Below are 20261 nucleotides of genomic sequence, written 5' to 3'. Positions count from 1 at the left end.
ACAGGAAGAATATGACCGTGAAGGCATCAAGTGGCAGCATATCAAGTTTGTAGACAATCAAGAAACTCTGGACATGATTGCAGCCAAACCCATGAACATCATTGCATTGGTTGATGAGGAGAGTAGATTCCCAAAGGTCAGTCATAGGGGTCATATGTAAATGTATTAGGTCAGAGGTCAGTTGGACAAATTGAACATTTTGGTCTTGTGTGTATTATAAAATTACTTCATTTTCTAAACTTCATACAACAAGTTTTTGTTTGGATGATTAATAACAAAAATTAAAAAAATCCTTTCCAGTATTGGATTTTGTTTCTGTTACTTTGACATTGTTTCTTTTTTTATTTATCAGGGAAGTGACAAGACGATGTTGAACAAACTGAACCAGCAACATGGACGCAACCCTCTGTTTGTCCGATCCCCAGGAGCACACAGTACTCAATTTGGTATTAACCACTTTGCAGGCACCGTCTTCTATGAAGCCATAGGTGAGTAACTTAGATTTCTAAATTGATTAACAGGCCTAAAATATACAATGACCATGTATACTCTAGGGCCTTTCTGGGAGGCAAGAAACTGCACTGGTCTTGTGGGAAGTTTTACACTTTGTGTCATGATTTCTTCATCAATTTGAGAGTTTTAAGTATAACAGCTGAACAAGTTTTAAAATTTGTCCCCTTTCTTCATATCAAAAGTTGAGAAAAATGAGATGCAATCTCCACAAATATACTCTTCCATTGAGATGTGTACAATTCATGTCTAGTTTTTCTTGCAGAGTTAGTGATTCAATGTGTGTGTGACATAATTGATTTAAATTGATTTCCTCTTTCTCAGGTTTCCTTGACAAGAATCGTGACACCTTCAGTCCAGACTTCATCAAGCTCATTGAGACAGCCGGGAACAAATATCTAAGACGTCTGTTTTTCCAAGACATTAAACAGAGCGGAGACACTCGTAAGAAGTCGCCCACTCTAGGCACACAGTTCAAGAAGTCTCTGGATTCACTCATGAATACTCTTGGACAATGCCAGCCATTCTTTGTTAGATGCATCAAGCCGAATGAACACAAGAGGGCTGGGGTAAGAAAAATAAGAATGATTATAATAAAAGTAGGATACACAAATCAGTTTATTAATAAAAAAATAAATAAAATATCATTTAATTTGAGAATGTTACTCCATTGATCAGAACGTTTATCCCAGAAAACCTAAAAAATTGGCAGAAATGATTTGATTTGATTTGATGTGATTTTGATTTTTGTTTTGATTTCTCCACAGGAGTTTGAGCGAGACCTTGTTGTGAGACAGTTGCGATACTCTGGGATGATGGAAACCATAAGGTAAGAAAAGAGTAGCTTCATGGATCAGTTAATTAAATCATAGTTTTTGCAGTAATACATTGATTGCATGACACATTTATTTTTAATGTTTACTCACAAATGGTGACAAAAAACCAGGTCACATAACACCCTGACGAGTCCCCTTTACCATTCTGAAAACTGGTTGTGAAAACTTGCCGTTATACAACTACCGTTTTGAAGGGATTTAATCAAACGGTCGCTACGGGACGGCGGTTGAAAGTGTTGAACCTTGATTATTTGTCCACCTTTCTAAATAAACCGGTCACTACGGGTCGGAGTTGAACCTTTAAGCGAGAAAACCTTGACTATTTGTCCACTCTTTCTACTTTAGAATCCGTCGTGCTGGCTACCCTATCCGCCACACCTTCAGGGAGTTCATTGATCGATATCGGATGCTAGTAATGGGTGTCAAACCATCTCATATGGAAGACTGTAAAGCTGCTTCTATAAAGATCTGTAAAGCTCATCTTGGGACTCAAGACTGGCAGCTTGGTCATCACAAGGTGTTCCTGAAGGTAAGAAAGTTACTCTAGACATCATTCTAGCTCTAGGGCCAAATTTCATTGAGCTGCTTAACGCTAAGCACATTTTCGTGCTTACAGTAGCAGAAAAATTTGCTCAGAGAGTTCCTTGTTCAAAAAGAGCTTAATAATTTCACTTGCTATTTTTATTTTGGACTTTAAAAAATTGTGTTTTTCAATTCAATTCAATTCATTTTTAATGATCCTACCATGGAGGAATGTTTCTTTGCACTACACAAAATAATTACACATAATCATAATAGAATTTTACTACTGAAAATAAATGAGATAAATTAAAAAAATAAACCACATAATGAACCACAAGGGAATCAATTAAACAACACTTCCGACCGTTTTGTAGGAGTTACAGACTTTGATCGATATATTTTTGTTTTCTAGGACGCCCATGATCTTCACCTGGAGTTAGAACGAGACAAAGCCTTGACGGCTCGCTGCGTCATCATCCAAAAGGTCTTCAGAGGTTGGTTCTATCGCAAGAAATTCCTTCTGATGAGGAAAAGTGTCACAATCATCGCGAAGGCCTGGAAGAAGTATGCACAAAGGATACGCTACTTGAAGATGAAGAGAGGTTACCAGCGCCTGCAGGCCGTTCTGCGTGGAAGGGTGCTCACTTACCGGTATCAGTTTATGCGCAAGAGACTTCTGCGATTCCAGGTAAGTTAAGGCTTAGTCATGACTTAATGTTAGTTAGTACTGTTTGCAAAAAGGAATATGGAATAAATGTCTGTGTCAATTTTGTGGGTTTCTTTTCTCAAGCCACTAGGAGCTTGCCCTAAGAATATATTGTGCCATGTGTCTCTTCCAGAATTAGCTTAAAATTTCCAAGGGTTGACGAAGTATGAACCCCCACAAAAAAAAAGAACGACACCGAAATGTTATGTTTCAATAGTAATGTAATTTCAACTTTTCATCTTTCCTAAAGTCTCACTGCCGTGGGTTCATCATCCGTTCTGAGATCAACCACTACCTGGCAAGTATCGTCAAGATCCAAGCTGGTTTCCGTATGGTACTGCAGCGTCGAATCTATAAGAAGCAACTTGCAGACTACCGACGAAGAATAGAAGCCGAAAGGATACGCAAAGAAGAGGAGAAGAAATTGAAGAAACAGATTGGAGCTAAGAAAGCTAAAGTAAGAAAGTCACTCACATAAACTTGTTTTTAATGTGTATTATGGGCACCATGATGGTTTCATGAGGCAGTGTTTCAAAGTTGCTACTTTCCTGTGGAATAAGCTCCCCATCACTCGACAATTTTAAGAGGGAACTAAAGTTTTATGTGTTGACTAAGCCTTACCTTGGGGTAATTTGAGTACTAGTATTTGATATCACTTTGTGTAATGTTTTATAATATTAGTTTTATGTGTTGACTAAGCCTTACATTGGGTTAATTTGAGTACTAGTATTTGATATCACTTTGTGTAATGTTTTATAATATTAGTTTTATTAGTATACTATGCTCGGCCACTTTCCGGATCTCAGTGTTCCCTTTTCTGCCTCTTCAAGATTAGTGTGATCTAAACTGAGTCGGTTAGACGTTGTTGACCTTTGCCTGTTCTGTCTTGTTTTAATCTTGAGTACAGGAAGAAGCTGAGAGGCGGATGCAACAGCGTATTCTTGAGATGGAACAAGCTGACCTAAGACAACAGGAAGAGGAAGAGCATGAGAAAGAAGCTAAGAAAGCTGCCATTGCTGAAGCTGAGAGGAAACGCAACATTGAGCAGTCCACTGAAGAAGTTGTTGATGATCTCTTTGGGAAGTATGAGGATGATGGGACGCAAGCAAGGGGGCCTAGGGGCTTCGAGGTAAGTCTGGAAGCTTTTCTTTCGAATTTATGAGTAATCAGGATTGTTTACAGAGCTCCTTGTTTAAATGGCCAGTCAAAAGTTACAACTACACTTTCCATTGGTGGAAGACTAATGAAATAACACATGGAAAATGTATGGGGTAAATTTAAAATAGTTTGAGTTGAACAACGAAAATAGACAAGAGTGGGATTTGAAACTGCAACTTGATTTACACTCTACAAACTGGGCTATCTAGCCCTACATTGGCGATGGCATTGGCCTTAAAGGCTTCTGAGTCAAAGTTATTCAGTTAACTTTTTTAATTCCAGGCATGTGCCATTGGATTATTGTGCTTGCTCCTTTGTTTTATTATTCCTGTATTTTGTATTTTTTTGTTATACTTAATAAAAAATTAAAAAATAATAATAATGATGAATTTTTTAGGATTTTGAGGAATCTCGTCAAGCAGCCATTGACATTGGACCTGATGATCAAATGATGGCACCAGCCGTACCAGAATCTGAAGAAGATATCTCAGAGTATAAGTTTGCTAAGTTTGCTGCCACCTACTTCCAAGCTGGGGCTACAACTTCATTCATTAAACGGATGCTCAAAGAACCTCTTCTAGATCTGAGAAATGAGAATGACAGACAGGTTAGTTGAAGCAAGCTGAATTTGTCTAATCATGAAGCAGGAAATAGAAGATTTTAAGGAAGTTTACAAAGTGACTGTTTCTTATTCCTCTTGTTGATTTCGTCCGATCTTAAAGTAAACTGTTCAGGAATAACTAAAAACTAGTCAACCTATGGGTACAACCATGTATCAAATCTCTCTTGTGCGAGTATTGGCTCTGAAAAGAGCCGATGTGGTCTTGATGTTTCAAACAGTATACTCTGCTAGTCTTCTAGAGAAACTATTCAGATTGAAAATCAACTTGTTTATGTTCCTTGTTTTTATTTAACTTGATATTTGTCTTGTTTGTTTGTTTATTAGGCTGCTCTGGCTGTATGGATTACTATTCTACGCTTCATGGGTGATCTTCCTGAACCCAAGGCTCATTCTTCGGTAGTTGACAGAGTAAGTAATCTTTCTCGATCGGTTTAAACCCCCCCCCCAAAAAAAAAAAAAAAACCCCAAAACAACCAAAAACTATAGGTGATGTTACTAAAGCTAAAACATGATAATTGTAGTCATTGTGTTTCTGATGTTGGAGTGAGTTTTCATAATGATCTATTTATTTTCTTAGGATGGCAAGTCAGTTATGACTAAGATTTATAACACACTTGGAAGGACACGAGGCAAGAAGGAGCTAGAAGAAGCTAGAGAGAGTATGAAGGATGACAATCTGGTAAGATTTATTCACTCGAAATTACGCACAGTTCTTAAAGGCACTGAACACTATATTGGGCATTACTCAAAATAATTGTATAAAAACTTACTTAACAACTAGCAATAGAAAGATGTTGATATTATAAAACATTGTGAGAAAAGGCTCCCTCTGAAGTAACGTAATTTTTGAAAAAGAGATAGTTTCTCACTTGAATATTTAAAGCCTTTTTTTGGCATCGGAAAGCAACATGTGCAACAAGGATATTTTGCCCTTTCATTATTCTCTTGCAACTTAGACGACCAATTGAGTTCAAATTTTCACAGGTGTTTTATTTTATGCATGCATTGGGATACACTGGTCTTTGTCAATTACCAAAAGTGTCTTGTGCCTCTAAAGCTAGATCATTTTATTATCTATTATTTTGTTGATAAAATATTTGCTATTCCAACTTTCAGGGATAGAAAAACAGTATTTTTGAAAGGATGCATTTTCTACTTATAAGCAGAAGAATAAAGTTACTGTGTCTAGCAACTGAATTTAGTTCATCTTGTTTGGAGAAGTTTGTAATTTATTTTAAACTTGTTTTTATCTATTTAGCCACCAATGTCTGCCCATGTGGGTACCGGTCGATCTAATAAGAGCACTATGCGTAAAAAGCTGGTATCCCTGACTCTGAAGAAGAAATCCAAGATAACCCAGGAGGTAGCAGACCGGATCCGAGATGGTGATGAGGTTGAACATAACAACACCATGGTGATTGATCGACCAACATCTAATCTAGAGAAGCTTCATTTTATCATTGGGCATGGAATCTTACGACCTGAGCTCAGGTAGGTGTCTTAAAGAAACAAGACGGTTAGGGTTAGGGTTAGGGTTAACAACACCATGGTGATTGATCGACCAACATCTAATCTAGAGAAGCTTCATTTTATCATCGGACATGGAATCTTAAGACCTGAGCTCAGGTAGGTTTCTTAAAGAAACAAGACAGTTTGCAGACTTGCAATTCACTCATTGTAGTATCAAGATTGATGGTAGTTTTCCTCGCCTTCCACTTCTTAGACCCTGATGCTTGCCATCTCCCTATTTTGTAAATATTTCTGAGACTGCCAACATTTGGGGCTAGATGGTTTAGTTGGTAGAGCGCCTTGGCATATTACTCCGGAGGTCACAGGTTCAACTCCCGCTGTAGTCAATTTTCCTTCAACCCCAAATTAACTAAAAGTTTGTCCAGTCTGTTTCCCTTGTTGTTTATTAATTGATTATTTGATTGTCTATGTGTCCCTATAGGGATGAGATTTACTGCATGATTTGCAAACAGTTGACTAACAACCCATCTAAGAGTAGCCACGCCCGTGGATGGATCCTTCTGTCTCTTTGTGTCGGATGCTTCTCTCCTACTGACAGGGTAAGCTGCTTAAAGAACTCCTTACTCTTTTAGCTGGCGAGTTTGTAAGACTAAAGTTACTGGGGGAAAATGTTCAGTTTGTTTGAACTTAGGAAGACTTACAAAGTCTTATGAACATGTACAAACCAAATATCATGCCTGTTTTAAAGATATTGATCTCATGGATTTGTGTTTTATTGTATTAACTTGTTGATTTGTTTGATTTTAACTTGTGTAGTTTGTGAAATACCTACGCTGTATGATCAGTGAGGGTCCAATCGGCTATGCACCCTACTGTGAAGAAAGACTGAGACGAACTTTTGCAAATGGGTCTCGGACTCAGCCTCCTAGCTGGCTGGAGCTACAGGTAAGCAGATGGGGCTCAATTAGAGGGGTTGGAGGTCAACAATAAGGCTTTTTGAGATATGGTGCACATAATACTACAACACTATTAGGTTTGGGTCAATTTGTCTGTATACACCCAAACCAAACAGTACACTCCTATCACGTCTGCCATACCTAAGATATGGTGGGAACAATGCTACCATACTATAATGTTTGGGTAAATTTGTCTGTATACACCCAAACCAAACAGTACACTCCTATCACGTCCGCCATACCTAAGATATGGTGGGAACAATGCTACCATACTATAATGTTTGGGTAAATTTGTCTGTATACACCCAAACCAAACAGTACACTCCTATCACGTCCACCATACCTAAGATATGGTGGGAACAATGCTACCATACTATAATGTTTGGGTAAATTTGTCTGTATACACCCAAACCAAACAGTACACTCCTATCACGTCCACCATACAAAAGATATGGTGGGAACAATGCTACCATACTATATATAATGTTTGGGTCAATTTGTCTGTATACACCCAAACCAAACAGTACACTCCTGTCACGTACGCCATACCTAAGATATGGTGGGAACAATGCTACTATACTATAATGTTTGGGTAAATCTGTCTGTATACACCCAAACCAAACAGTACACTCCTATCACGTCCACCATACAAAAAGGCTAATAGACTCCTTGTATATTGTGAAAGGCTATAGAGACAGACGCTGAGATCCAGTGCATGCTTTTACACACATTGAACAGCTTTCACCGATTTGACCCTTAACCTTTGACCTTTACATCCAGGCCACTAAATCCAAGAAGCCATTAATGCTTCCCATTACCTTCATGGATGGAACAACTAAGACTCTTCTTGCTGACTCTGCAACAACAGCTCGAGAACTCTGTAGTCAACTATCGGAGAAGATTGGTTTGAGAGATCAGTTTGGTTTCTCTCTCTATGTGGCGCTGTTTGATAAGGTAGGTTAAGACTTAAGGCTAGACATGGTGGAAAATACTAAGTAAGGTTTGCCGAGACACCATGTAAAACCTCTTTTGTGAGTAGTGGTGACATCTGTTTCAATTTCAGCAGAGAATCAAAATAACAATAACAAAATAGTAAAAGGAGAATTGTAAATGGGGGCATAACCAGAAAAGCCAAAGCTTGTGGGTAGTATGCCCAGACAACAACAAAACACAAAATGGACTAACATAAGCATTAACAAGTATAGTGTCAGCAGATCCTATATTTAACTATGACAGAATAGACTCTATGTGAATTTTAGTGGCTTCAGAGGGATGCACTTTATAACAATACCCAGTACAAGTTTCTACGAATTTTGGAAGAATAATGATAAGATTTAGTATAAAAAATACATATTTAGTTTACTTTACATGATAGTATTTGTTTGCATTACCACAATTTGTGCATCCATTCACCTCGTAAATGATAGATGTCTCCATTTTAACTATTTGACTTCTCCCCCTAGGTATCATCATTAGGCAGTGGTGGCGACCATGTTATGGATGCTATATCACAGTGTGAACAATACGCCAAAGAACAAGGAGCCCAAGAACGTAATGCACCGTGGCGTTTATTCTTCAGGAAAGAGATCTTTGCTCCATGGCATGATCCTACGGAGGATCCGATTGGAACTAATCTTATCTATCAACAGATTGTGAGAGGGATTAAGTTTGGTGAATATAGATGTGATAAGGTGAGACAACTCTGAGATTATTTTCATTTAAACCCGAGATTAAAGCCATTGGACAATTTCGGTACAGAAAAAACAAAAAAAGTTCACAGATTTACAAATAATTTACAGGGTTTACAGAAGGTAATGGTGAAAGACTTCTCTTGAAATGTTAGTCCATGAAATGCTTTACTTTTTGAGAAAACGGTAAAACAATATAAGTTCTCGTTAGCGAGAATTACAGAATTTTTTTAAACACATGTCATGATGCGGCGAAACGCGCGGAAACAAGAGTGGGTTTTCCCGTTATTTTCTCCCGACTCCGATGACCGATTGAGCCTAAATTTTCACAGGTTTGTTGTTTTATATATAAGTTGTGACACACGAAGTGTGTGACTTGGACAATACTGTTTACCGAAAGTGTATAATGGCTTTAAAGAGCTTCTTCTGCCTATCAGTTGATATGATTGATGTGGATTTTGGTTTTCTCAATTTGGAGGCGCTTTCAGTTTGAAACCTCTTTGAATACTGTTTTTTTTTTATGTTTGTTTTCTTGTATTATTAACTCTTTGTTATTTTTCTATATTAACTCTTTTTAATTGAACTGCAATTCAGCCTTTCATTGCGATAGTCTTTGTTTTTTAATTACATCTTATTTTGTGTTTATTTAGTAAATTATTATGCAGAAATTTTAAACCATTGGTACAGTAGTAGATTAATGAAGCAATATTAAATGTTATTTTGTGTCTTGTTATGAAGGATGCTGATTTGGCCGGCATAGCTGCCCAGCAATACTACGTAGACTACGGAGCTGATATGGTCTATGATCGTCTTATCAACCTCATCCCGACTTACATCCCAGATAGCTCCATGACTGGATCCAAGACGCTGGAGCGATGGGCACACATGGTCCTTCATGAACTCAAAAATGTTAGTACTTCTTAATTTGTCATGAAAACAAAAAAATATTGTTTTGTTAGCAACAACATTGCAACTGAGACATTTTGCGGAGCATTTTGCTCTGCTATCGAGGGATATTGTTCATTGATGTTTAATTTTGATTTGAAACTCTCATTGTTGATTGTATGATCTTTATACTTCAGAGCTACTACGTCAAGGAACATGTTGACAAGATGCGTGTGAAAGAAGACGTAGTGAACTACGCTCGCTACAAATGGCCGCTGCTCTTCTCTCGTTTCTATGAGGCGTTTAAATTCTCAGGGCCCAGTCTGCCTAAGAATGATGTGATTGTTGCAGTCAATTGGACCGGTGTGTACGTTGTTGATGACTTGGAACAAGTTCTTCTGGAACTTTCCTTTCCAGAGATCACACAGGTGTCTAGTAGCAGGTATGTGCTGCATTGTGGGTAGTGTAGGGCATTTCAAATAAGTTACAAAAGTTTTAAAATTATGTTCTGTTCTCAAAGTCAAACAAGTTTCACAATAACTGAAGTTAAAACGTTAATTGCGACTTTCCGTTGTTGTTTCAAACAGGACGGGTAAACTCCACGGCCAGAGCTTCACTGTTCTGACGGTCAAGGGTGATGAATACACCTTCACCTCTTCAAACGCTGAGGACATCCGAGATCTGATCGTCTTCTTTCTTGAAGGAATGAAGAAGAAATCTCGCTTTGTTGTAGCTCTTCAGGATAACCCTGAACAAGGTAAGATGAGTTAACAGTTTGTGTGTTTCTGTGCTAGACTAGAATTTATTTATAATACTTTGTCAGTTTGTTACCTTGGGGCCTTGTCACATGAGGCAACTTCCTGACAGGCAACTTGGAGGCAACCAACTGCACTGCATGCTGCTAGACCACTTTGGTAGCACATGAGTAATTTTTCAAACAATCATCAAGAAAAATACATTTAAATGGGTTTTTTTTCATGGAAATTGCCTAAAACTGGTTTCCTGTAAATTGCCCTGTGTGACATGACCCTAAAAGCTGAGCTTGTAGTAATCTTTTGGAGTTTGTTGCACGTTTTCAGGTCAAGGGTCATCTTTCTTGAGTTTCCAGCGAGGTGATCTGATCATCCTGGAGCAAGAGAATGGAGATACATTAATGGAGAGTGGTTGGTGCTATGGTGAGAATGATCGCACTGGACGTAAAGGGGATTTCCCGGCAGAGTGTGTTTACGTTCTTCCTGCTACCTCTAAACCTGCTCCTGACATTGTGGTAAGATCTTACTACCTTGGTAACGCTTACGATCACCATTTCATATGAGGTGTCAAGGCTGAGTGAAAAAGAGCCCCGAACTCAAGCTCTGATGTTTTTGTTCAGCAGAGTGTGGGTTCGAGTCCCGGTTGTGACACCTTTGTCCCTTAGTAAGACACTTAACTCAAGTTACTTCTCTCCATCCAGGGGTAAATTGGTACCTGTGAAAGCAGAGATGGTTCTTGTGATTGATTTAGCTTAAGAGCACATATTTGTTGTTTAGTTTTTTAGATTTTATAATGTCCTGATGGTTTGTCTTCTTGTTCATGTTATCCACCATGCCATTGTAAACCAATACAAGAGTCTTTCAATGGGAGTTTTAACAATTTCTTGTCTTTCTGTGATTGATCAGGCGTTGTTCACAATGCAACCCCAGGAGATGTCTGATCGTATGCTTGCATCTCATGAAGAAGCCATGAAGAATGGCGAGACTCATCACAGACAACATACCCTGGAGGAGTTTGCTATTGATCACTTTAGGCCACCTCCCAAGAGGACATTGAGTAGGGCTGTAAAGCGTCGTACTAGGGTGAGTCGTTCAAAACCAATCACTTTAGGCCACCTCCCAAGAGGACATTGAGTAGGGCTGTAAAGCGTCGTACTAGGGCGAGTCTTTCAAAACCAATCACTTTAGGCCACCTCCCAAGAGGACATTGAGTAGGGCTGTAAAGCGTCGTACTAGAGTGAGTCTTTCAAAACCAATCACTTTAGGCCACCTCCCAAGAGGACATTGAGTAGGGCTGTAAAGCGTCGTACTAGGGCGAGTCTTTCAAAACCAATCACTTTAGGCCACCTCCCAAGAGGACATTGAGTAGGGCTGTAAAGCGTCGTACTAGGGTGAGTCTTTCAAAACCAATCACTTTAGGCCACCTCCCAAGAGGACATTGAGTAGGGCTGTAAAGCGTCGTACTAGAGCGAGTCTTTCAAAACCAATCACTTTAGGCCACCTCCCAAGAGGACATTGAGTAGGGCTGTAAAGCGTCGTACTAGGGTGAGTCTTTCAAAACCAATCACTTTAGGCCACCTCCCAAGAGGACAGTGAGTAGGGCTGTAAAGCGTCGTACTAGGGTGAGTCTTTCAAACCAATCACTTTAGGCTACATCACAGGGCTGTTTTCACAACGAATGATTTGGGGAGTTGAGCACAAGTCAGTTGCCAATTTGTTGCACCTAGATTTGTATCGCATTTGCGTTCACAGGAAGTATCAACCAAGGCTAAAGATAATATTGAGTAGGGTTTGTATTTTATTGAGCTGTGTTCTGTTTGTTTTATTGTTACAGGATAATCTTTGGAGTCACACCAAGGAAGCTATAAGACAACCTCTGATGAAGAAACTGCTGAATAATCCAGAGATGGCTGAACAAGCCTGCGATGCTTTTGAAGATATCCTTTCAATTAGGCAATCATTCACCCACCCATTCAATCTATGTATTGATCGCGGATTGATCAATTGATCGCTTGATCATTCGATTCATAACAAAAAAGCTTGTCTAGGATTAACCAACTTGGTGTGTGAACTCACTGTGACTTTATAAAGTTGTTTTTTTAACCTAAAGAGAAGGGAAAGTGTTTGTCAATGTTAGAATTTGAAGTTCTGTTATGATCCAAACTTTGAGATTTGAGCTTAGGGAACTTAAAGTGGTTATCTCGTTGTTTCTTACATTACTCTCCTTGACTTCTTTGTACCTGTTCTGAAGTACATGGGTGACTTCCCAACGAAGAGGTCATATCGTCATGGTAATGACCTGTCAGATAAGATCTTTGAATCTCCGTTGAAGAATGAGCCGTTGAAGGATGAGATTTATTGTCAACTTATTAAACAGCTGACGGATAACAGGCTCAAGTAAGTCATGTTCGTTTTCTCTTTCTCAAAAACTACCTTATTTCAGAGGGAGCCGTTTCTGACATTGTTTTATACTATCAACAGCTCTCCATTGCTCATTACCAAGTAGGTTTTTGTGCTAACAATTATTTTGAGTAATTACTAAAAGTGCCTTTAAAGCTTCTTATTATAAATGATTCCTTACCGAATGAGTGAAGAGAGAGGTTGGGAGTTAATGTGGCTTGTTACTGGCATCTTCGCCTGTAGTCGAACCCTCTTGCCAGAAGTTACAAAGTTTGAACGCGACGTAACAAGCCACTATTATTATTATTATTATTATTATTATTATTATTATTATTATTATTATTATAAATTATTCCTTGTAGATTGAGTGAAGAGAGAGGTTGGGAGTTAATGTGGCTGGTTACCGGCATCTTTGCCTGTAGTCAAACCCTTATGCCAGAAGTCACTAAGTTTCTACGTTCAGGAGATAACCATCTATCTGCCGACTGCCTCCATCGATTGCAGAAAACCATTCGTTATGGTCAGCGTAAATACCCCCCTCACTTGGTGGAAGTAGAAGCCATTCAACACAAGACTACGCAGATATTCCATAAGGTGTACTTTCCTGACGACACGGATGAGGTAAGAGGGTTGTTATTAAACAGAGAGAAATTAAAAACTTGTTTTGACTCTTCTTTAATTTGTTGAATTTCTTGATTTGTAACTTTTCCTGGTCATATAGTGTATTGTGCCATGTTTTTAATAATGTTTTATTTTGGTGTTCATGCATCTGTTTTGTCAATAAGGTTTTGATTTATATTTTGCTTGTTTTTATTGGCGTACTTTTTAAAACTGTTTCTGTGCAGTTTTCTTATGGTCTTTTTTTACTGTTATGCGTCCTCGAACAGGCTGGTCATGGAAAGAGCGCAATATAAATTCAAAAAACTATTATTATTGCTTTTAGGCTTTTGAGGTGGACTCAGGAACGCGGGCTAAAGATTTCTGTCAGAGTATCGGCCAACGTCTTCGGTTGAAGTCCTCGGAAGGATTCAGTTTGTTTGTTAAGATTGCTGACAAAGGTAAACATGCTATTTACAATGCAGAGTTATTTGTTATAATAGACTGTTGAGTAGCTTTTTTATTCCTGTTGAAAAATATACCAATCAAAACCTAAACTAGTGAAGAAATCCATCCTTCAACATTGATTCATGAATCTTTTCAACCCAAGAGTATAAATTATTTTTAGTCATCCTTATGTTTTCTTGTCATTTTGTAGTGATCAGTGTCCCAGAGGGTGATTTCTTCTTTGACTTTGTACGTCATCTGACAGACTGGATCAGGAAAGCTAGACCAAGTAGAGAAGGTAAGAGATGTGTCAAATGTCATCTGAAAGTAAAGTGTTGACAGGAGTTGTAGCAAATATCAGATGATTGTTGAGTTTTAATTACAGTTGCTGAACTTACATCCATGTCATCTGAAAGCAAAGTGTTGACAGGAGTTGCAGTAAATATCAGATGATTGTTGAGTTCTACGAGGGTGTTGTGTGGAGCGGATTAGGCCTTTGTAGGTTGTTTTTGTCTGGATCGCCTTTAGTGATTATTTTTGGTTATCTGCAGGATTGTTCTCTGTAGTCGTATTTATAGTGTTATTTCTCTTAATGTACTGTTTGTGTGATGCCTGGAAATAAATAAATATAAATTAATAAAAAAAATGTGTTTTTTTATTTCTTGACATTCATTAATGTTTATCTTTGGCTCGTAGGATCCATGCCTGTCTTAACCTACCAGGTATTCTTCATGAAGAAGTTATGGACCAATACAGTACCAGGTCGAGATCCAAACGCTGATGTCATCTTCCACTACCATCAAGAGCTTCCTAAGCTCCTACGAGGTTACCATAAATGTTCCAAGGAGGAAGCTGCTCAGCTAGCTGCTCTTCAGTACCGAGTCAGATTCAGCGATGATAAATCTGAGTTTCAGAATATTCCTAGGATGATGAAGGAATTACTGCCGTCTGATATGATTCGGGTTATGTCTCCTGAGGATTGGAAGAGGGTAAATTGGTTTGCTTTTTTATAACATTTTGTAACAAGGAAGAAAAACTCAAAGAACAGTTAATTAAAAAGAGTTGTACATCTGTGAGCTTCATCTTGTGTATTTTTTATCACTGGTATAAATATTGTTATATTCTATTTATTTGTTGTATATCAGATTTCCCTTTCAAATAATCTTCTTTTGAAATTGACAAATAACAAGTATCTGTCAGGTGCATTGAAATCTAATTTCTTTGTAGATTCATTTCATTTGTTTTTTTTAAGTCTATATGAATAGTATTGTGTATTATCCTTTTCTTCTGTAGTTGGCCGCTTGGTTGCTGTTGGTTTGATCAATAAATATAATATTTCTTATTGTGATTTGTTTTTCCCCAGGCTATTGTTGCTGCTTATAACAAACATTCTGGCAAGTCTAGGGATGAAGCTAAGATTGCTTTCTTGAAGATCGTTTACAGATGGCCAACGTTCGGCTCATCTTTCTTTGAAGTCAAGGTGAGACTTAAGCTCCGTTTATCACTTGGTCAATAATCTAGCAAACTGGCATCCAGTATTCCTTTATCTTTGATGATTCTATCTTGGATTTGAGTCCAGCATTCTTCTGAAGACAATCGGAGTATACTGATTAATCAACCACAGGTTCTCAGAACCAACACTACTCACAAGAGATTTTCACATAGTGTTACCGCAAACCTCACCTAATACTCCCATTATGCAAAGTTTCAAATCCTACTTGTCTATGATGTGTTTCTTCATTTGTTGTTTTTGTTTTGATTGACAGGAAACATCAGAACCGAATATGCCAGAGATTCTTCTGATTGCAATCAATAAGCTTGGGGTGAATTTGATTGACACTCGCACTAAGGTAAGAATCTACAAAATGGACTCCGTCGTCAAAAAGAATTATTTCGTTCCTGAGTTAATGAGAAAAAGATGTTTGCAACGGTGTCCAAAGTTACCATGTGTGTTTATCACTTGTTGGGGTTTTTGTTTTTTAGGTTTCAAACTATTATTAAGGTTTCCCATCATGACAATATTTATACCATTTAAGCCATGTCAAATCTGTGAAATTTATATTTTCAATGTTGGAACAGGCCTGTATGCTTCGTTTTTGAAAGGGCAAGGGCATCTAGGCATTTTCTCCTTGTAAAGGGCACCCTATGAGGAAATTGTAAATTTCTACTGTTTTAAACACCCTTTAAATGTCTCCACTTTTGAATTTGCGTCTTTTTACAGGAGACCCTTGCCACGTACCCCTTCACTAAGATTTCAAATTGGAGTAGTGGTAATACCTACTTCCATATGACTATCGGCAATCTAGTCAGGGGAACCAAGCTACTATGTGAAACATCACTGGTAAGTACATGTTGAAGTCTTGGGGTTAAACGCTGTTAAGCTGTTAAGCAGAAAGCACTGCTTAGTAAATTTCTTTCATAAAGCTGTTAAGCAGAAAGCACTGCTAAGTAAATTTCTTTCATAAAGCTGTTAAGCAGAAAGCACTGCTTAGTAAATTTCTTTCATAAAGCTGTTAAGCAGAAAGCACTGCTTAGTAAATTTCTTTCATAAAGCTGTTAAGCAGAAAGCACTGCTTAATAAATTTCTTTGCTAAGAAAAAACTAATGGGGCACCAGTTGCAATAATGTAAACTTTATAGAGTTTTGGCTGGTAACTAGTTTCTGTTAAGCAATATTTGTCTGGGCTTAGCAAGTTTTTATTTTTACAGGCTTTATGATATTGGGCCCAGGTGTTTCAGACTTTGGATATTATTTTATTTGTACTTTGTCTTTGTTTTACATTCATTCCTGAATTTATTTTCTTGATATTTGAATCATCATTTGTGGGACCTGTATGCTCCCATTTTATTGATTGTCTTTTGTTCAATCCTTGCCAGCTAGATATGAGCTATTTATGTATTTATGTAACCAATATGGTGTCCCTCAAATTCATTGTTTCTTGTGCAATAATTATTTGTGTCTACCTTTTGTAACTTGTTGATACTTGTGGTGCTATTTCACTTGTGCGAGCAACGTAATTTCTTCTTTTTGGAGAGTAAGAAAGTGTCCACTATGTGTGTGTAGAATCTATACTTGATGCTTCAGTTGTATTGTATTTCTGTATCTGTTTAGATGAACGAGTCATAAACATTATCGTGACAATACAGATTGATATAATGCTCTTATTCACTGCTGTTCCCTATTGGAGTCTCTACACACAAATGACTGACTGAGGTTGGGATGAATGCCCATACCTCCCAATTCTTACCTTATTTCTCAATTCACTATATCCTGTGATATTCTAAGACCTAGTGCTCTAATATTACTTGAGTGAATGGTTGATTCTGCATGCTATTTAAACTTGTTTTTAATGTGTTTGTTTATTATTTAATAGTAATATTTAGATATTTAAGCTGGTATTTAAATTTCTATCTGCTTGTAGTTTAAATACTTTTATGTATCAGATGTTAATTGTATTTTGTATGATCATACTTTTGTGAAATGGTAGAGTAGAAGTATTAGTCAGATTTTAGCTGTAAATTTGCATAATAAAGAAAATATTGGTGTTTACTTACACTTATTCTGTTTTCAAAATCACGAATTATTAATTATTTTGTTTTGTTTTTAGGGCTACAAGATGGATGACCTATTGACCTCTTACATCAGCCAAATGTTGACCAACATGAACAAGCAACGAGCCAACAATCGCAAGTAAATCATATATATCCCTAATCATCCCTCAAACCAGTTGTACCAGCTGAAACCGGAAATATTACTAGTTCAACTCTCTGGAACTGGATACAACAAGTTTACAATAGTACAGTTAGCGTAAACTAGAAATAACCAGTTCACAACTGTGTAGCTAGCTGACACTGGAAATAACCAGCTCAACTAGCTTTAACTGGATACAACCAGTTAAAACAAAAGTTCTATTTTTAAACAGTACAGCTTTTGTTAATAATTTATTTTTACCAAAAAAGCCACAGCAACTGCAAGTAATATGCATTTTTATATTGGTTTACATGCTAGACGGAACTGGATTAAACTAGTTCCATCCACTTCCTGCCAGTTGTGTAGGATTAATTTCTACCAGTACTTTTTACAGTAACATTCCTGGGTTGACTGCCTCAACCCCACTTACTTGTTTATATGAAATATCATCATATGCAAGTAAAGTATGTACTACTTACCATTCCAGTCTAGTTCTTAGCAGGTTATAGTAGATGACCTGCTGGAACTAGATTCAACCAGTTTAGACTGGATGTAACTTGTTAAACGGGCTCAGACCCGTTGACTGTTTGGTTGCTTGTTATTTGCCCCTTACATGTGCCTTGTACTGTATGGGAAATAACGTCAACCTATGTTGATCATACACATCATTCCAATTCAGTTGTAAGTTGTTTGTACTAGCTTGAGCTGTGTTAAACAAAATACATTTTTTAATGACTCTGAGCAGTCGGCAAATAGAGTATTTGATAACGTACACATACCCATTATTGCAAACCAGTTATGACTAGTTTAGACTAGTTTAGACCAGTTTTAACAGGATTTTTTTTCAGTGTGAAGTATTTGTTTTCCAGTTTTTATGTTGTGGGTATCAGTCATTGTGATTTTATTTTGAGGTTACTGGGACTAACAGTAGTAATCCGCTGGTAATTCAATTGTATTTACTAAGTTTTACAACCCAGAATTTAGTTCTTGAAAAGTTATTTTTCTTTTCTTTATTTGTGTCTACAGCATTACTCTCTGTATATTTGGTTTACTTTTTTCTTGTTAATGGGGGTTTATAACATTGGAATGAATACATAATACAAACTTAATCTTGGTGCAGACATTCATTTTCCCAGAAGGTTAAAATAGACTGGTTCTTTTTGGTTCAAATGATAACAAGTGTACTTAAATTGTATTGGTCATTGGGAACATTACAAAGATGGTGGAAGTTTAGGCAATGTTTAGAGATATTCTAGCAAGTCCATAGAGAGGGTTGTGGGTTTGAAGATATTAAAAAGATATTTAAGCGTGAATCATATTTACTAGATTGATTTTGGAAAAAAGGAGGGGTGCATTGGATCATGAATATGTTTCCCTTTGAATTATAACACCCCTCTTTTCAAATGAATAAAGTCTGCTTGTTGGTGCATTAGAATTGTTATGATGGCACCCTCCATTTGGTCCCTGGGGATGAGGTAAATTGTTTGCTCTATCATCTGTTTTTCTGTGTGTTTGTAAAGACACATTGCTTCAAGTAAAACTCATACTAACCACAGAACAATCTCTGTGTTTGATACAAGTATATAACTTGTGTTACATGAACTGCAACAAATTAGAATGCTTAATTTGTGTCAAAAATATTCCACCTGAGTTAACATGTTTGATTCAGAGTGAGATCGTCCACACATGTCGGAAGTTGCTTTATTTTGTATTTCAAATTATGGAGCTCAAAAGAAATTGCTGCAAATACACTGTAGGGGATCTTTGTACATAAGTCTCGTGTGAACTAGAAACAAAAAAGGTCATGTAGTCATTTTGCAGTCACAGTTGTTGGGACCTGCTATCGTTCTAATATTCCGTTTTCTAAAAACAAGTCTAGAAGCGAATCATGCATAATTCAAATATGTTTATAGTATGTTTTTAAAAGGGCGCTCGGAAGCATTCAAAACAGTTCCTTTGCATATTCTTCCTCAAAATAACTACAAGTGTGTGGGGATTTATCTTCTCTTTTTTGTCTTTACCTGTTTTAAAAGAAGTATTCAATCAGGTTTTTTGAAGTTAGAAACAACCAAATAATAATCTGTAGTAATTTGTACTCCTATCTTATAGATGAATTTGTATATTAGCAATCATTAAACAGAATAATGTTGCCGCTTTATGGTTGTAGTTTCAGACCAACCAATGTTTGACAACTTTATGTATATTTATGCTATGATGTTACAGTAACTATATTTTATGCCTTTAAGATTGTTAGCGAATCAACGAGTAATAATTTAAACCTAGTGCCTTTCATACATTAATCTTACCAGATCTATTATAATTTCTTACTTTTTCATAAAATTTCAAAATTGTTGGATGATTTAGAATAAGAAGTGATTTTTCCAGATATTAATAGAAAAGCAAGAAATAAATCATTGTTTGATTAATAACTGTATATTTAACCATGGTGTTTGTGTTTTTATTTGTATCACAAAATGTGATTTTTATTTAAGTTTCATTCCTGAAATAATTCACTTCAAACACACTTCAAAGATTTCAAGAATGTTGACCAATTTTATTTTGTTTAATTTCACACAAAATATGCGATTATTAAAAAGACCTTCCCAATAACATAACTGGTACATATTGGTGTTATAATGTAACATGATGTTTATTAACTCATACTGTAACACAATTAATAAATAACATGTTGGTTCAAACTGAACAAGAAATCTAGCAATTAACTTTTGGAGCGATCCAGTAAAAATGAAGTTGTTGATGATAACTGTAAATGTAATAAAGATTTTTTTAAACGGACGACAAAACTAGCCAGAACAGTGAACATCTGACGTCACACTACGAGGCTTCAGGAATACAGCCAGAGATCTGCTGTAAAGCCCATGTACATAACCACCTTTGACCTTGCATCCTTTCACATGGCTTTCATGGTTCTGGAGATTCAGTTTAATTTGATGTACATGTGTATACATATAAAGCCAACACCTTTCCTTATCCTTGCACATCAGGACAGGGAACCAGTCTA

At 37.0% G+C, this 20261-nt stretch overlaps 1 protein-coding gene across 1 annotated transcript in view; it reads left to right on the top strand.

Annotated features, from left to right (window-relative positions):
• The window catches only part of LOC117298955 (myosin-VIIa-like), a 28822-nt gene extending 9149 nt beyond the window's left edge, over positions 1 to 19673 (top strand). The window contains exons 12-42 of the mRNA XM_033782343.1: positions 5 to 136; positions 353 to 488; positions 835 to 1079; positions 1278 to 1339; positions 1692 to 1875; positions 2281 to 2556; positions 2825 to 3031; positions 3482 to 3703; positions 4130 to 4339; positions 4679 to 4762; positions 4932 to 5033; positions 5613 to 5845; positions 6306 to 6423; positions 6641 to 6769; positions 7561 to 7734; positions 8244 to 8471; positions 9207 to 9377; positions 9551 to 9795; positions 9941 to 10110; positions 10433 to 10620; positions 11012 to 11188; positions 11940 to 12042; positions 12346 to 12502; positions 12868 to 13126; positions 13449 to 13563; positions 13761 to 13847; positions 14246 to 14538; positions 14913 to 15029; positions 15316 to 15399; positions 15771 to 15890; positions 17157 to 19673. Coding sequence (XP_033638234.1) covers positions 5 to 136; positions 353 to 488; positions 835 to 1079; positions 1278 to 1339; positions 1692 to 1875; positions 2281 to 2556; positions 2825 to 3031; positions 3482 to 3703; positions 4130 to 4339; positions 4679 to 4762; positions 4932 to 5033; positions 5613 to 5845; positions 6306 to 6423; positions 6641 to 6769; positions 7561 to 7734; positions 8244 to 8471; positions 9207 to 9377; positions 9551 to 9795; positions 9941 to 10110; positions 10433 to 10620; positions 11012 to 11188; positions 11940 to 12042; positions 12346 to 12502; positions 12868 to 13126; positions 13449 to 13563; positions 13761 to 13847; positions 14246 to 14538; positions 14913 to 15029; positions 15316 to 15399; positions 15771 to 15890; positions 17157 to 17243 — 5115 coding nt within the window. The 3' untranslated portion in view covers positions 17244 to 19673. The remainder of the gene's footprint in view (positions 1 to 4; positions 137 to 352; positions 489 to 834; positions 1080 to 1277; positions 1340 to 1691; positions 1876 to 2280; positions 2557 to 2824; positions 3032 to 3481; positions 3704 to 4129; positions 4340 to 4678; positions 4763 to 4931; positions 5034 to 5612; positions 5846 to 6305; positions 6424 to 6640; positions 6770 to 7560; positions 7735 to 8243; positions 8472 to 9206; positions 9378 to 9550; positions 9796 to 9940; positions 10111 to 10432; positions 10621 to 11011; positions 11189 to 11939; positions 12043 to 12345; positions 12503 to 12867; positions 13127 to 13448; positions 13564 to 13760; positions 13848 to 14245; positions 14539 to 14912; positions 15030 to 15315; positions 15400 to 15770; positions 15891 to 17156) is intronic.
• Positions 19674 to 20261: the final 588 nt, after the last annotated feature.

This window comes from Asterias rubens, chromosome 13 (assembly GCF_902459465.1).
Source record: "Asterias rubens chromosome 13, eAstRub1.3, whole genome shotgun sequence".
NCBI lineage: Eukaryota > Metazoa > Echinodermata > Asteroidea > Forcipulatida > Asteriidae > Asterias > Asterias rubens.
Note: the sequence above shows the minus strand (reverse complement) of the source record. Positions and strands in the feature narration are given on the sequence as shown.